The 18,003-nt window shown below is 40.7% G+C and overlaps 1 protein-coding gene across 1 annotated transcript in view; it reads left to right on the top strand.

Annotated features, from left to right (window-relative positions):
* Positions 1-160: 160 nt before the first annotated feature.
* The window catches only part of pkd1l2a (polycystic kidney disease 1 like 2a), a 46,808-nt gene continuing 28,965 nt past the window's right edge, over positions 161-18,003 (top strand). Inside the window, exons 1-7 of the mRNA XM_037545378.1 lie at positions 161-482; positions 6,748-6,906; positions 7,008-7,196; positions 9,684-9,794; positions 14,882-15,029; positions 15,917-16,146; positions 16,647-17,054. Of these exons, the coding sequence (XP_037401275.1) occupies positions 161-482; positions 6,748-6,906; positions 7,008-7,196; positions 9,684-9,794; positions 14,882-15,029; positions 15,917-16,146; positions 16,647-17,054 (1,567 nt within the window). The remainder of the gene's footprint in view (positions 483-6,747; positions 6,907-7,007; positions 7,197-9,683; positions 9,795-14,881; positions 15,030-15,916; positions 16,147-16,646; positions 17,055-18,003) is intronic.

Genomic DNA, 18,003 nt, shown 5'->3' with positions numbered 1-18,003 from the left:
CTGCATTCTCTGATGCTTGGGGACAATACATCTAATAGCAGTTGGGCCTTTGTTGAGCCAACAGGCTTACCGGCATGACTAGCCTGTCTGACGTCAGGGCCCTTTAAGTATGGAGAGACGCCAGACTGCTTGTAATAGCGTGCAGGTGAGGAGGTGAAGGATGGCCACACATACTTTGTCCACTCTGTTGCATGCACTTGTCTTCACTGTCGCTGCAGCTGATGTTGAAGTGAACACAGAATCTCCATCCTGTCCAGAGCAGCAGCAGGTCTTTGAGGGCTCCTGCTTTGAGTTTGTGGCTCTGCAGCGCAGCTTCCTCAGTGCACAAGGCTGGTGTGAGCGTGGTGGTGGACACCTGGCCTTCATCCAGAATGATGAGACTCAGCAGTTTCTCCAGAAACATCTGCAGCCAGAGCTGGACTGGTGGCTGGGGCTGGCGCCCGCCTCCTTCAACCTCAGCCTAGACTCTGCAGCCACTGAGGGTAAGTGCTTCGGAGTTTGGGGGCTTCAGAACTTAAAGGAATACTCCAGTGCCTTTCAACTAAATCTCTATCTGACAATTCTTTGTATACAGTCAGTTTCTATGGATAATAATTTTGTGACTTGCCATTTTAGTGAATAGAAGAAAAGAAAACCAGTTCTCTCAAAAAGCGCTTCAGCATCTCGATGGTACACAGTAACTAAGTAAATGTAATTAATTACTGTACTTAAGTAGTTTTCTCGTGTATCTGCACTTTTTTTCCCCTTGTCTTTTTATTGTTTTTCAATATTACAAAACAAGCAAATAATGACAGTTGACATAAAATGTACATTAAACAACATAATCCCCAGCACCCCCCCCCAAAAAAAATACAGTTTTCAGTGTACATATATATATATATATATATATATATATATATATATATATATATATATATATATACACACATACACACATACATATAAATAAGGTGAGATTAAATAAAATAAATAAATAAATAAAAAATCAAAAACACTCAGCACTTTGCATCATTTTCCTAATTAATTTCCTTCATAATGTCTCAGAAACTCAGTCAACGGTGACCATATTTCTTCAAATTTTATCCCCTTTCCTTTGACAAAATAAGTGAGTCGTTCCAATACAATACAGGATGCCATCTCTTTCACCCACATTTGATTTGAGGGTACATCCATTTTCTTCCAGTACAAAGATATTAATCGCCTGGCCTGCAGGAGACCAAAGTCATCAGTTTTAATTGTCTGGAACTAAAAGTACAGTTCTCTGGATATATACCCAACACACATATTTTTGCCTCAACAGGTACATTTACTCCAACAATCTTAGACAAAGTCTGCATGACTGATTTCCAGTACTGCTGTAATTTTGGACATTCCCATACACAGTGAACGAGAGTACCCTTTCCAGCTAAACATTTACTACAACTATCTGGAATATCAGGAGACCAACGATTCAATTTGACTGGAGTTACATAGGTTCTCATCAACCACTTATATTGGAGAAGTTTCATTCTTGTATTAATTGATTGCTTTTGGGCTTTTAAGCATGTAGTTTCCCAGTCCGTCTCCTGTATCTCCTCTTGAATGTCAGATCTCCATGCATCCAACCTGTCAGTTGTGGATTCCTTATCGTGTGTTAATAAAACGGTATAAAATAAAGAAATATGGCCTCTCTTCTCTAGATTTTGCAGTACGGTATTCTCTAGGTATGACAGTGGTGGTTCGGATTCGATTGGCATATTTTAACATAATGAAATGTTTAACTTGTAAATATTTGTAAAAATGTTTCCTTGGAATGTTATATGTTTGGCATAATTGCTCAAACGTAAGAAGGTTGCCATCCTTGTAAAGGTCTGCCAGCTTCTCAGCTCTCCCTGCCTTAAAAAATGTGTTGCCCAAAATAGGTGAAAAGTGAGAGAGTGTATCTGCACTTTACTTAAGTTTTTCCATTTTGGGCAACTTTTTACTTTCACTCCACTACATTTCAAAGTCAAATATCTGACTTTTTCCTCCACTACATTTTGAGAAATCTGTCGTTCCTTTTGATTCCTGTGTGTAAAAAAACATAACATGTCAAAACGGAAGAAGCGCAAAGCAAGAACACCAATCAGGCACAGCAGTCACTTTGTTTTGAGCTTCAGTGCAACAGCATAAAACATATTGAGCCTATGCCAACATAAATGATGAACTAACCTAACTTTATGTAAATAGACCACAATATAGAAATATGTCCACATATGCAGTCGTGACTGATGCGTCTTTTTTCTGAATTTAAATAAACACAATTTAATTTAATAGTAAATTAGTTTGGGCTGGTTTATGTTTATGAACAGAGACCTACAGATCAACATAGTAAAGGAACTCATTTGTGATCCTGAGTTTAAAGCCAGTTTTTATTAAACTTAAACTTGTAACTAAGTTGTAAATAAATCTTAAACTGAAACTTTGCTTGTTTGTAAAAAGTGATTTCAGAGCCACTCGGTTCTTCCTGATGGAAACTGTTTACCTTCAGTGTTTTGTGCTTATGATCATTTTAATAAACATCAGCGTCACTAATTAATGTCATTCTATTAAAAGCCTGGTTCACCAAGAGAGACACTGGAGGATTTTCACCTACAATGAGTTCATGAAGCCAGTCTTGTTATAAAAATGATAACAGGACATTAGAGCCATAATTAATCTTTTAGTACTTTTACTTTTGGTACTTAAGTACATTTGAAGGTAAATACTTTAGTACTTTTACTCAAGTGGAGGTCTAAAGGAGGATCTTCTACTTTTACTGGAGTAATATTTTACCTTGGGTGCCTCTGCTTTAAATCAATTACATGGTTTGTGTACTTCGTCCAACACTGCAGCATCTGCCCATTGGCTTCTCTTACAACAGCGCTCTGAATCCATCGGGAATTTATTGTTTATGTTAATCAGCTGCACATTACAGATGCAACAGATTCAGCTTAGATCAAAAAGTTTAGATGTATCCCTGCAATGAGGTCTAAGGGCCCATATGTAGGTCCACACTGCACTTCCTCAATACACAACGTACTTATTAGTTTGATAATGCACAAAAATGTTTGCAATGATTTAAATGCACACATCACTTCCACAGGAATTACATACAGTAATGTATGAAAGTCAGAGACCAGTGTTCATTTATTTCAATTTTTAGAATGTTCACTCTTTGTCTTCCTTTAAATCTGCAGAAACTTCAGTCTTAGAAGTTGGTTTCATTTTCTGCTTCTCACAATCCAAGTAATGCCAAACATATTCAATGATGGTCTGGACTCTGGGGAGGTCAGTCCACAGATCTGAGAACACCAGCAGCTTCTTTGTTTGTTTTGCAACTTTTCTTCTTTTTCTGTCCATTTTCTTTTTTTCAGTAACAGCTTCTTGACAGCCACACATCCTTTTAGACTCATAATGCTGAGTTGTCTTCTTACAGTGGAAAGATGGACAGAAACATCTGTGGATTTTTAAAGCAAGAGAGGAGCTTAATTTTCTTCTATTTCTTCTATTCAGTTTTGTCTTTCAGCTTATTTCTGTAATAGTTGTGTTAATGTATTATATTTTATTCATGAGGAAATAATGTAAACGTTTGGATCAAGTGAATTCAATGCCACATCTTTTAAGCGTAGTTCCATAATAAATCATTGTCGTTATAAATATTAAGCCATACAATTATGGGGTTATTAAAATATTTGTACTTTCTTTGTGAATGTTACCAAAGCCCTGGGTGTTTAACCCATATGGCAACAGTTACCTTATCTCAATTTTACTGAAAAGCAGTGATTTAAAATCTGTGTTTTCCTATTTAATTGTGGGAAAAGGGTCTTTTACGTTGAAAGGACTAATACTTCATGACATCAGGTTCCAAATGCCAATCGAAATTGTGTTCATTTCAGATGTTTGTAAATATCAGGTCAGTATAAGAAGTTTTTAGAGAAAAAATTCGATTTTTGGTGTTTTTTTTTTTTAGATTTTATGGTGATGTGGTACGATTGCACACTGTTGCCATATGCCAACAATTTACCAAACACCCTATTTAATTTGTATATAAATATAAATATAAATATATATATATATATATATATTAAATATATCCATTATTTGAGAAATATTAAATAACAAAAACATATACATTTTTTTATCATGCTTAAGTAATAATTCATGTAATAAATGGTTAACTACGACTTCATTCACAAATTACATGTGAATTAGATGTTATTTTTTTGTACAATGGGCTTTATACAGAGCCAATGAGTAAACACCGTTGACTTTATCAGTCAGATTTGTCCTAGAATAACATTTCCAAAGCACACAGTAGGGGAGCACTTTTTGTACTTTATGTCCCGCTTTTCCACTGATAACCTCATTTGTGACCCAGGATTACAGACTGTAGACGACTCTCAATGGATATCTCCAGTGGGTAGCGACCTTTTGCTTTCATTTACACAGGCCCACAAAACGGTTGCCATGCCAATCTCTTTCTTTCACTGAGAAGCTTTTTAGGTCAAGCACAAAGGGGCCGGGCTTTATCGCTTGGACGCCAGCGCAGCTCCTGTTGTGTTGTCTTTTCACCTACTGCTGCTTTCCATTCTATGGGTTCTTATTCCAATTCAGAAGATAGAACCAACAAATCCATACTGCTGTCCTAGATTCAGTCCTAGACTAGTTTTCATCAATGAGCAGTTCAATTTGGATGCAAGGTCTAAATTAAGATTAAGATTAAGAGACCCTTATTAGTCCCACAACGGGGAAATTTCAACTTTGCATTTAACCCATCCGTGAGGTGAAACACCACATACACACTAGTGAGCACACACACACTAGGGGGCAGTGAGCACACTTGCCCGGAGCAGTGGGCAGCCCAATCCGCAGCGCCCGAGGAGCAGTTGGGGGTTAGGCGTCTTGCTCAAGGACACCTCAGTCTTGTGCTGTCGGCTCTGGGGATCGAACCGGCGACCTTCCGGTCACGAGGCTGGGTCCCTAACCTCCAGCCCACAACTGCCCCTAATGACAACGATATAGATACCAGACGTTCTGTAAAGGACACTAAGCGATCGATTTTGACATAGAAGTATCCCTTTTGGTTCTACAAAGAACCTCTCAATTGATGGTTCTTTAAAGAGCCATTATGTGTAAATGAGATGTGAGTGTGAAGAATCTTTTTAAATATTAATTCTTCAATATGTCTGAATAATTCATTCACTGAGATGTGAACAAAGTCGTTCAGAGAGGGTCAGTGTGAGATGGTGTATTGCAGAGAAGCTTACTAACCTGCATGTCTTTACAGCGGTGGTGATAGGAACTACTATCAGATCTACAATGTAAATCTAGTCATTTTGGCGAGTAAATAAAATGGCTATATATACATTGTAGACGTCACAATCCATGGTTTACCATTACAGTGGTGGTGACAGGATTCAAATCTGGCTCAGTAAGTTTCTCTAGAACAGCGCATTTCACATCAAACCACGAATGACTTTGTTCACATCTTCATCAGCTAACTATGCAGAAATGTTGAAAAATTGGTGGATGTACCCTTCAAAGTATAAAGAATCTGCATAACATAGAGGTTCCATGTCAAGTAGTCCAAACAGCTAGCTCCAAGCTAATATACTAGCCATGAGCTATGGCTCCAGCCATATTACAGTCCTACTACATAATGTAACGTTTCTATACCAATTAAACCTCACAAAACTGTATGTCCAAGCTTGGAACCTTTTAACGACCAACTTTATTTATAATTCAGTGATTGAGATGTAAACAGTCCTTCAGAGTGGCCTAGTATGAAATGGCTCATTGTAGAAAAGCTTACTGACTTGGATTTCTTCACAGTGGTTGTGACAGAAACCAGAGGCTGTGATGTTTACAATGTAATATGGCCATTTTATTTATTTATTTACTATCCAGTATGATCTGTAAACATACTTGTGCTTCCTGAGTTTTTATCTGTAATGCTGATAATAGTGAAATAGTAGTAAAACAAACTATTTTGCACCCTGCATGTATCTTTTAAAAGTATATTTTAAAAACGTATGTTGTAGGCTAAAACCCGCTCTCAACGCTATTGTAAAACAATGTCTCAGACATCAAGCTGTGTATTTGTGAACATATTGTATAATACTCTAAAGTGAGGGAGCTTTTAAAGGTATTAAATGCCTTGGATGTCTGGTTCCTATCACTACCACTGTGACCAATTTCGATTCTTCTGAAGTAGCGCTAGAATGAAGTGTTGGAAGTGTCATATCAAACCACTTTGAATATGTTGAAATGTTTCTTAAACATTTAATTATGGGAAATATTCGGGGGGGTATTCAGTGAGTTACGAACTATATTCCATATCATCGCTCTCCAAAAAATCTCCATAATGGCGAATTTATAAGAAAAAGACAAAACACCCCATTATTTATGTATGTTAATGTAAAGAAATTTCATTTCAAGTGCTTCACAGTGTAAATCATTGATGTGTTCAAAAGATATAATCACCAAAAAAATGGACAATGATGATCTACATTTCACTGACTCATTAAAACAAGGGCACCCTATATAAACTGGTCCCAGGACTTCTCACAAGATCATGTCTTCAAATTTTGTCATGCAGTCTGAATGCAATACAGAACGTTCCATATAACCAACACTAGAGGATTAGGCATCTTTTTTGACTCAAAGCTACCCTCGTTGAAGCTCGGTTGAAATGCAATTGGTTGGAACCTGTTTGCAGCAATAATGATGCACATTCTACATGTGCAGGTTCCCTGTCTTGGCTTGATAGCTCTGATGTGAGCTACTCTAACTGGCTTGGTGAGCCCATCCCGGGTGCAGGCTGTGGTTACATCATGAAAGACTCTGGATTTCAATGGGGAACAAGCGGTAACTGCAGTCAGGAGTTCTACTTTATCTGTCAGTTTGGTTAGTATTACTTTCTAAATTGCCCGTCAATGCACTGTTACCACTGTTGTGCTATGTGGTTATTAAGGCAACTGTAAATGCATATTCTGCATTTGTTTCAGAGTTAGGACACTCTCTAGCCTGCACAGACCATAATGCAACACTGCAGTGTGGATCTGGCCAGGTGATAGAGATTGACGACAGTTTCTACGGCAGGAAGACGAGGCACTACTGCAGAACCAGCCATTCTCCCACTCACGCATCCTTACAGGAGGAGTGCACCTGGATGGACGTGGTGGACGTGGTTTCTGGTACGTTCTTCTGCAGGATGTCCTTCCAGCACAAACGCAAGTCCTTCCAACAGCGTCTTTCTCTGGTTCTTGGTCTTTGAATGCGAGTTGAACATCAGATTGACATAGAGCTTTTTGAGGGTTTCTAATCATCTTTAATAATCACATGAACCAATTTGTGGTGTGCTCTTGAAAATAAAGGTATTAAATGGAACCAAAAGGGTTCTTACTATCAGCACAATAGAAAAGTTTTTCCATAAAAAACATCTACACTGATTAGACATAACATCATGCCCACCTTCTTGTTTTTACGCTCATTGTCCATTTTATCAGCTCCACTTACTATATAGGTGCACTTTGTAGTTCTATAGTTACAGACTGTAGTCCATCTGTTTCTCTGATACTTTGTTAGCCCCCTTTTACCCTGTTCTTCAGTGGTCAGGACCCCCATGGACCCTCATAGAGCACATACTATTTGGTTGTTGGTCATTTTCAGCACTGCAGTAACATTGACAGGGTGGTGGTGTGTTAATGTGTGTTGTGCTGGTATGAGTGGATCAGACACATTTTTATTTACATAAACAATTTACCTCAGCAGTGAGTTTATCACAATATATATTAGAATAAAGTCATATTCATAATTCAAATAAACATAGAAACAATTAAAAGTTACAAGAATTTCTTGGGTCCATATTTTTCCTTGACCCCTTCACAGCCGCCACAGAGACTTAATATCATCAATTACATCATGAGCACAATTTAATGAAGCACTGATTGGTCAAACCAGGAGTTGCTCTTTAACTACATATAATACTGGGCTTCCTTGAGGAGAGGTTTGAAAATGGTTAAACAAACACACTAACATCCAGAAGATGTTATCATTATTAATTAATATTCTATAAATGTTGTTTATTCAAATATTAACACTTTTCTCAACAAATAAACACACACTACAGAAATAAATAGATTTTGAAAATGTGGCTGCCTAAGACTTTCACACAGTACTGTATGAACAGCGGAATTTGATTTGTCACAGTTTCTGTGGGTTGTACTTTCCCTTTTTTACACAAACAAGTCAACAAAGGTTTCATCACTTACCAAGAAATACATTTATCTTAAAATGGGAACTTTACAGGAGAGGACAGCAACATTATTGACTGCCATTATTTAAAGGTTTTGATTACAAGGTCATTTTTAGAAGCATATCTATTGGCCCATTCATTATGAACTTTTCATCCAATGTAAAGGTCAGCTGCTGAGTTCAAATGATGTGAAAAAAAGGAGATGTGCCTTTTTTTGGACAGTGATGAATTAATACAGAGTACAATCAGCAGTGTCATTTTAATGACCTGTATCTAATTGAACTCTGACCTCCATATGAGGTCATTTCATACAGGTGATTCATCTGTTTAGCCCAAGTTTTTAAATAATAATGGAATTTAAACCTGATTTGTGTTAAGCTGTAGTCTCAGAGCCGCTTGTTTGGCATTTTTGTTGATACTGCATGTTTAAATGTTTTCACACTGCTCCCTTATTTCCTTGTGTATATCTTCTCTCCACCTCCTCTTCATTCCTTGCTGTTATTATGCATGGAAATCTGCTGTCTCACAACAGGTTTGTGGTTAAAAGGCGCACAAAATAAATGTGCATTAAATGTGCAAGAGTAGCTGAAGGGGAATTGCACCCATTTTAGCCCCAGTCAAATGACATGTTTTGTTGATTTTCTAAGTGAAATAACATAACATGTCTGCAAAAAACACACTTAAGTCTGTCATTTTGGGCAAATTTTAATGCACAATTAAAATTATGTTGGAATTTAATAACAAAAATAAAACATCAAACGTAAAGTATGCCATAACTTTTTCAGAGGCCTCTTTTTATGTTTTCTTATTTTCTCCAAGATGTTAATGTCAGCACATAGACAGTAATTGTGCATTAAAAAGAAAGAAAACTTACAGACTTGAATTTCTTTACCATGGTGGTGATAGGAACCAGGGGTCATAATATGTTCAATGCAAATGTATTTTATTTGCTAATTGAAATGACCAGTTAACCTACAAAACTATCTATATGTAATGTTGATAATGATAAAATTGTGATGGATCCAAAAACATGTTTTCTTCTGGTACTATGTTGCCTTGGAAAGGCCTTCATGTATCTCTCTACAATTAATGGATTAAAAAAAAAACATACTTTAGGCCAAAACATGATCACAAAACTGTCATAAAACAACAGTAAGCATATTTTATAACAATTTCATGCAATAACTTTCTATGAGGGTGCTTGTGGACGCAGTGAACTTCTCAGATGTCTGGACCCATCACCACCACTATAAATAGATGTCTACACTTATTCATTTCAAAGCACTCTGCATAACTTTCTTTACATTTCAACGATCCAACAATAGAGAAATGCTGAAATATTGGTGGAATTCCCTTTTAACGATGAAATAGTTTACATAAGAAAAAGATTTACATATGATTATCACTTTCACCTTCCTCTCTCAAGAGCGCTGCCATGGTCTGCAGGTTTGCCAGGCCACTGCAGACGTAGCATCCTTTGGTGATCCTTGCCCAGGCCTGGGGAGTTACCTGTCAGTGGAGTATCACTGCAAAGACGGTCAGAGCTCACTTTTATTGTTCTTATCTGGATAGGACTCATCAATAAAATGTCTTTCATTATAAATTTATCAGAATATTCAGATAGATCAAATACAAGTCAAGTATCAAAAGAGCAGGGTGTTATTGATGACGTACAATTCCCTGATGGAACAAGCAGTAATTAAGGCAAACCTATATATACTATAATTATGACTACAATACGTGTCTTACAGCATGGCTGTAGTGTAGTCTTATCTATTGCCTAATCCAAAGTTTTATTCTTGTTGACTCATAGAAAATGTAAAGATCAAAGGTTTATGATTATGGTCTTGCTGTATATGAAAATCTGATATGTGGCCGTATGTGCACATGTAAAGGGTGAGGCATGTATTTAAAATATATGTACATGTATGTTTTTTTTTATATGCAAGTATAAAATACTCGACGTGTGCACGATATATGGATGCTACATACACTATATTTCCAAAAGTATTAGCTTGTCTGCCTTCACACACATATGAACTTGAGTGAGATCCCATTCTTAATCTATAGTGTATAATATGATGTCTATACAGCTATAACAGCTTCAACTCTTCTGGGAAGGCTTTCCACAAGGGTTAGGAGTGATTTTATGGGAATTTTTGACCATGCTTCCAGAAGTGCATTTGTGAGGTCAGACACTGATGATGGACGAGAAGGCCTGGCTCGCAGTCACCGCTCTAATTCCCAAAGGTGTTCTATTGGGTTGAGGTGAGGACTCTGTGCAGACCAGTCAAGTTCTCCCACACCAAACTCGCTCATCCATGTCTTTATGGACCTTGCTTTGTGCACTGGTGCGCAGTCATGTTGGAACAGGAAGGGGCCATCCCCAAACTGTTCTCACAAAATTGGGAGCATGAAATTCTCTAATCTCTTGGAGCTGAAACATTAAGTGTTCCTTTCACTGGAACTAAGGGGCCAAGCCCAACTCTTGAAAAACAACCCCACACCATAATCCCTCCTCCACCAAACTTTACACTTGGCACAGTGCAGTCAGACAAGTACCGTTCTCCTGGCAACTGCCAAACCCAGAGTCATCCATTGGTTTCCCAGACGGAGAAGCATGATTCTTCACTCCAGAGAAAACGTCTCCATTGCTCTAGAGTCCAGTGGCGGCGCTTTACACACACGCTTTACACCGCTTTGCATTGCAATTGGTGATGTAAGGCCTGGATGCAGCTGCTTGGCCATGGAAACCCATTCCTTGAAGCTCTCTATGCTGTTCTTGAGCTGATCTTAAGGCCACATGAAGTTTGGAGGTCTGTAGTGATTGCAGTTGGTGACCTCTGCACACTATGCGCCTCAGCATCCGCTGACCCTGCTCTGTCATTTTACGTGGTTGACCACTTCGTGTCTGAGTTGTTGTCGTTCCCAATCACTTCCACTTTGTTATAATACCACTGACAGTTGACTGTGGAATATTTAGTAGTGAGGAAATTTCACGACTGGACTTGTTGCACAGATGGCGTCGTATCATGGTCCATCCATTATTATCCATCCATTATCTTCCGCTTCTCCGGGGTTCGGGTCACGGGGGCAGCATCCTAAGCAATGAGGCCCAGACCTCCCTTTCCCCAGCCACTTCCACTAACTCTCCAAGGGGGATTCCGAGGTGCTCCCAGGCCAGCTGGGCGATATAGTCACGCCAGCGTGTCCTGGGGCTTCCCCGGAGTCTCCTGCCAGGTGGACTTGCCTGTGACACCTCCCGAGGAGGCATCCATCCAGATGCCCGAACCACCTCAGCTGGCTCCTCTCGACATGAAGAAGCAGCGGCTCTACTCCGAGTTCCTCCTGGATGACCGAACTTCTCACCCTATCTCTAAGGGAGAGTCCAGACACCCTGCGGAGGAAACTCACTTTGGCCACTTGTATTCGCGATCTTATTCTTTCGGTCATTACCCAAAGCTCATGACCATAGGTGAGGGTGGGAACGTAGATTGACCGGTAAATCGAGAGCCTTGCCTTATGGCTCAGCTCTTTCTTTACCACAACAGACCGGTAAAGAGCCCGCATCACTGCTGACCATCCTCCATCCTTTTCCGCCTGAGAACCATGGTCTCGGATTTAGAGGTACTGATTCTTATGCCGGCCGCTTCACACTCGGCTGCAAACCAATCCAGCGAAAGCTGAAGTTCGCGGCCTGATGTCCCCAGTAGGACCACATCATCCGCAAACAGCAGCGATGTGACCTTGAGGTCACCAAACCGGACACCCTCCATCCCCTGACTGCGTCTAGAATTCTATCCATAAAAATTATGAATAGAATCGGTGACTCCTCCTGGATCTGAGGTTTGACTATAAGCCGGACTCTCTTCTCCAGTACCCCTTCATAGACCTTACCAGGGAGGCTGAGGAGTGTCATTCCCCTGTAGTTGGAACACACCCTCCGGTCCCCTTTTTTAAAAAGAGGCACCACCACCCAATCCAGTGGCACCGCCCCCGATGTCCACGCAATGTTGAAAAGGCGTGTCAGCCAAGACAGCCCCACAACATCCAGAGCCTTGAGGAACTCAGGGCGGATCTCATCCACCCCTGGAGCCTTGCCACCAAGGAGCTTCTTAACTACCTTAGCGACTTCGGCCTCAGTAATGGACAAGCCTATTCCCATGTCCCCAGACTCAGCCTCCTCACTGGAGAACGTGTCGGTGGGATTGAGAAGGTCCTCAAAGTATTCCTTCCACCGCCCAATGACGTCTTCAGTCGAAGTCAGCAGCACACCATCTCCACTATATACAGTGCTAGTGGCACACTGCTTTACCCTTCTGGGTCGCCTGACGGTTTGCCAGAATCTTAAGCCGACTTAAAGTCACTTTCCAAGGCTTCTGGTGTCCCACAGGCCAACCATTCCTGGTAGGACTCCTTCTTCAGCTTGACGGCATCTCTAACCTGGGGTGTCCACCACCGGGTTCGAGGATTACCACCCCGATAAGCACCAACTACCTTACGGCCACAGCTACAGTCAGCTGCTTCAACAATGGAGGAACGGAACATGGCCCATTCTGAGTCAATGTCCCCCACCTCCCCTGATATCTGGTCAAAGTTCTGATGGAGGTGTGAGTTGAAGATCAATCTGACAGGTTCTTCTGCCAGACGTTCCCAGCAAACCCTCACTATACGTTTGGGCTTGCCTGGTCTGACCGGCATCTTCCCCCACCACCTGATCCAACTCACCACCAGGTGGTGATCAGTTGACAGCTCAGCTCCTCTCTTTACCTGAGTGTCCAAAACACATGGCCACAAGTCCGATGACACGACTACAAAGTCAATCAAACATTGTGTTCAAACATGGTGTTCCTGATGGACAAACTGTGGTTTGCACAGAAGTCCAAAAACTGAACACCACTCAGGTTCAGATCAAAGAGGCAATTCCTCCCAATCACACCCCTCCAGGTCTCACTGTCATTGCCCATGTGAGCGTTGAAGTCCCCCAGTAGGACAATAGTCTCCAGGGGGAGCACTTTCAAGCACCCTTCCCAAGGACTCTAAGAAGGCTGGGTACTCTGAACTGCTGTTCGGTGCATAAGCACAGACAGCAGTCAGGACCCGTTCCCCAACCTGAAGGCGTAGGGAAGCTACCCTCTCGTCCACCGGAGAAAACCCCAAAATACATGCACCAAGTCGAGGGGCTATGAGAAAGCCCACACCTGCCCGCCGCCTCTCACCATGGGCAACTCCAGAAAAGAATAAAATCCAGCCCTTCTCAAGGAGATTGGACCCAGAGCCCAAGCTGTGTGTTGAGGTGAGCCCGACTATATCTAGCCGGTATCTCTCAACCTCGCGCACCAACTCAGGCTCCTTCCTCGCCAGTGAGGTAACGTTCCAAGTTTCAAATGCCAGTTTTGGCAACCGAGGAGGAGAACGCCAAGGCCCACGCCTTCGGACACTGCCCGATCGACAAAGCACCGAACCCCTACTACTGCCCCTCCCATTGGTGGTGGGTCGATGGGAGGGGGGACTCATGTAACTCCTTCGGGCTGGGCCCAACCGGGCCCCATGAGTAAATGCCCGGCCACCAGACGCTCGCTGGCAAGCCCCTCCCCCAGGCCTGGCTCCAGGGTGGGGCCCCGGTAACCCTGTTCCGGGCAGGGGACACAAGTCCTGTTTTTGTGTTTTCATAAGGGTTATTATGGATCACACTTTGTCTGACCTGTCACCTAGGACCAGTTTGCCATGGGAGACCCTACCAGGAGCTTTTGCTCCAGATAACATAGCTCCTAGGATCATTCAAGCACGCAAACCCCTCCACCACGATAAGGTGGTGATCTATGGAGAGGTGGTCGTATCACGGTACCACGCTGGAATTCACTGAGCTCCTGAGAGGGACCCATTCTTTCACTAATGTTTGTAGAAGCAGTCTGCAGGCCTAGGTGCTTGGTTTTATACTGTGGCCATGGAAGTGATTGGAACACCTGAATTCAGTGATTTGAATGGGTGAGTGAATACTTTTGGAAATATAGTGATTTTCTGATACTTGGTATCAGAAATGTGTATAATGTGTCAGGGAAAGATATTTTCAGTTAATGTTTAATGTTTTATGCTTTCATTAAAAAGAGGACATGGTACATGTTTTTAGAGTTTATTTGTAGTTATTATACTAATTTTAACTTGTTAGAAAGTATGTGAAAGAAATAAAGAAGATGCAAAAACACTTTACAACATCAAGCTATTTATATGAGTAATATATCCTATCCATTTTTAAATATATGTGTTGCACACATTTGTACGTGTTGTTATATGGCCTATATTTGAAAATGTGCTATTTTAGAAAAGCTGAGAATTTGCCACATATGGACACGACATATAGAAGCTGGATAAAATCTCTTAAAGATATGGGGGCTTATATGATAAGTACACAGCATTAAGCATGTTACAATAGGCTACATTATGCATCCTATCTTGCAGTGCATGCTGGGGATTGTAATGCAGTGTGTAGTGAAACTTTTGCGGGCTAGGTAGGATTATGCCACAGGCGTGATCTGGCCCCTAGGCCTTGTGTTTTGACACCTGGACTTTAAGGCTACATTTGCTTGTAGGTAATATCAGCATTCCGGACAATTTTGCTTACAGCTCTTCACCTGCTGATGGACAAACTGGCTGCCGTTTTTGACAACGTCACTTTAAGAGTAAAGTGGCTGCTGCATCCTTTTCAAGGCAACCTCACGTGCACTTTGACCACTGGTGATGGGCACACTCTCGACCCCTACAGGCCTGAAGGGTAAAATACAACCTCTTCCACACCTTTGGTGAATCTTCAGATTACTGTAAGTTCTACTCGGTGCAAGGGACACTGCTACTGTAGTGAAAAACTTACTTGAAGACAAATAAAAGCTTTCACTGTGACAATTACTTAAGCAAGAAATTATTTATCAAGTAATAACTTTAATATGTAATGAATTGGGGTAGTCGTTAGGGAACCAGCCCTGTGATTGGAAGGTTGCCAGTTCAATCCCCTTGGCTGACGGTCCATGACTGAAGTGCCCTTGAGCTGCTCCAGTATGCCCACTGCTCCAGACAAGTGTTCTCACTGCCTCCTAGCACACTAATGTGCATGTATGTGGGTATTTCACTGCACAAATGGGTTAAAAGTGGAGGTCTAATTCAACAGTGTGCAAAACACAGTTGGCTGATAATTCTGAATTCAATTCAAGTTACAGTGAGCATTACATAAAGCCTTATGTCTTTTAGGTTTACTGGCCTTTCTGGCTTTATTCACCTTGAATGCTATTATTATTATTAGGCATTTGCAATAGAATGCATAAGCAACAGGTTTCAGTTGAAATAACAGAAAAGGTAAGTAAAAGTTAAATCTATACAAAAAAAATACAGTTTAGCCAAGCAAGCCAGCTATTTAGCTGTTAAGCTAGCTAGCCAACCAGCTAGTTTCACAAAAAACAAGGAGTTTTACTCTGTGATGTTGAGGAGTAAATATTCTATAAAGTTAATTACTTTATTTTTTAAAAATGGGAAAAAAATGTACCATTACAGGGAAAATGTAATAATTTCTGAACCCTCTTGTGCTAGATTAGGCCCAATCCTCATATTGGTACTGAAGTTCAAGTGAAAGACTTTTTATAAGTCTTTAAAAAAAGTCTTTATTTTCAGGTTACAGGGTACCATGGTGCACAGGTACAAACATGCTGGAGTCTACACTGTTACAGTGGAGTGCAGCACCAGTGAGTGGCATGTGACCGCCCAGAAAACCATCGCCGTCCAGGAGCCACTGGGAGAATTTGGGATAATAAGATGCCACAGCTCAAATCAATCAACAAACGGTGACAACTGCACAGGTCTCTACCCACATGCACTGAGAATCCAAGTGGAGCTAAATGCAGGTAACATAACACGTGTATTCATTCAAATGTAAAGATCTACACTACAGTTTCAAAAGTTTGCAATGTTTATCATAATATAAAACCAGAATATTGGTTGCAGAATATTTGTATAAAGTGATTCTAACATGGCACAGGTTTTAAAAGATTAGTAAGAAGCTGTTAAAATATAAAAATGCTGAATATCCAGCATGATGAACAGCACTGTAGGTGATTCTAAAATGAGGGCTCTGTAGTATCGAGGATGAATTAAGTCAGGAATTCCTCATGGTCTATTTGTGAAGTATGGATGAAATGCAAACATGCTGACCTAAAATAATTATTTATTATATATTACATTATGAATTTCACTAGTTACAGTAGACTGTGTTGTTATTTCTTGTCCCCCCCCCCCCCCCCCCAAATTCTTGTTTCTCCTATAATACTTGAATTTTTAAACAATATACATCATCTTATTTATAATATTTAGAGCCATAAAAAAAGACCTCTCTGACTTCCTATAGGAACTAATGTCACCTACAAGATCCAGCTTAAAGGGATGGAAATTGCCCACTTGCTTGCAGTCAGAGGGAGGATTCCCCACAACATCACCTTACCTCCAGAAACCTTACAGCAGCTGGGCCCAGGATGCCATCAGCTGACTCTCTTGGCCTCCAATGAGGTGACAACTACAAATATCTCTGCTGCTCTGCAGCTGTGCTTGGTGGAGCCAGTAGAGGGATTGCTGGCCTCTATTGCACCAAAGCAGGATATTTGCTCAGGATCAGCCCTGAATGTTCATGTCTCTCTGGGAAGTGGTGCTCCAGTGGAACTGCTCTTTATGATTTCTGGGGTCAATGACAGCATCTCTGAGACCCATCAGATGGTAAATGGCAGCCTACACGACTTCAACATCTCCAGCAGGATAAAAGGTGCCTTGATGTTTTTTAGTTTCATGACAAAGGCTTCTGCACATTATTAAAGCTTCATGTTATTGTGTTACAGTTTGGTTGTAAAGTGACAGATTGGACAAAATAGAAGTTTATGCAATTTTACCTCAACGGTAAATCAGTCACGACATGTATGAATTGGAGCTGTCATGTACATTACTGTGCAAAAATCAGAGACCGCTATCTATTTATTTAATTTCCAGTCAAAATGACTCAAGTACAAGTTATTCATTTTTCAGCAACAGGAAAAAGCAGAACACATATATTTAAAAACAAAACACACAGAAGCCTCAACAACTACATATGATATCATGTTTTTTAGTGTTTAGTGTTCCATTCTTTCCAGGAAGCATGCGTTTAGTTCTTCTTGGAAGTTGGTCGTATTTTCTGCTGTTCATGATCCAAGTAATCCCAGACACATTCAGTGATGCTGAGGTCTGGACTTTAGGGTGGTCAGTCCATTGACTCAGTGGAATGCTAGTCAGCGCAGGTGTCTGTTGGCTGACATTCCAGAACTGGCAGTTAATGTTCTCCTCCAAACACGTTTGGCTGTCCAATGATGTTGCGTTAGCGGCAGTTCGAAAAGATGCAGTGGTGCTTCACAGGACTCAGAGGAAACCTGTGCTAGCTTTTACCCTCGTAGTGTTGGTAGTATTGGTGTGATTGGGGGAACTAGCATCCTAACTAGTGGGAGGAATTGAATCTGACTAAATGAGTTTTGGCAGAAAACTCAAGAACAAAAAAGAAATGCGTCCTGAAAAATGAATGACTTTTACATTCCATTTATGTCCATTTTAATAAGGCTAATGTTAACTGCTTTAGCCTCATAGCTCCAGTACAAGAAACAAACCTGTAAGTTTGACTTTTGGGTTGAACCACCATTTTAATCTTATTTTCATATACGAGAAAAATGTGCTGTTTTCAGATGAGC

This window comes from Pygocentrus nattereri, chromosome 15 (assembly GCF_015220715.1).
Source record: "Pygocentrus nattereri isolate fPygNat1 chromosome 15, fPygNat1.pri, whole genome shotgun sequence".
Classification (NCBI taxonomy): domain Eukaryota; kingdom Metazoa; phylum Chordata; class Actinopteri; order Characiformes; family Serrasalmidae; genus Pygocentrus; species Pygocentrus nattereri.
The sequence above is the reverse complement of the archived record's forward strand: the minus strand, read 5'-3'. Positions and strand labels throughout refer to the sequence as shown.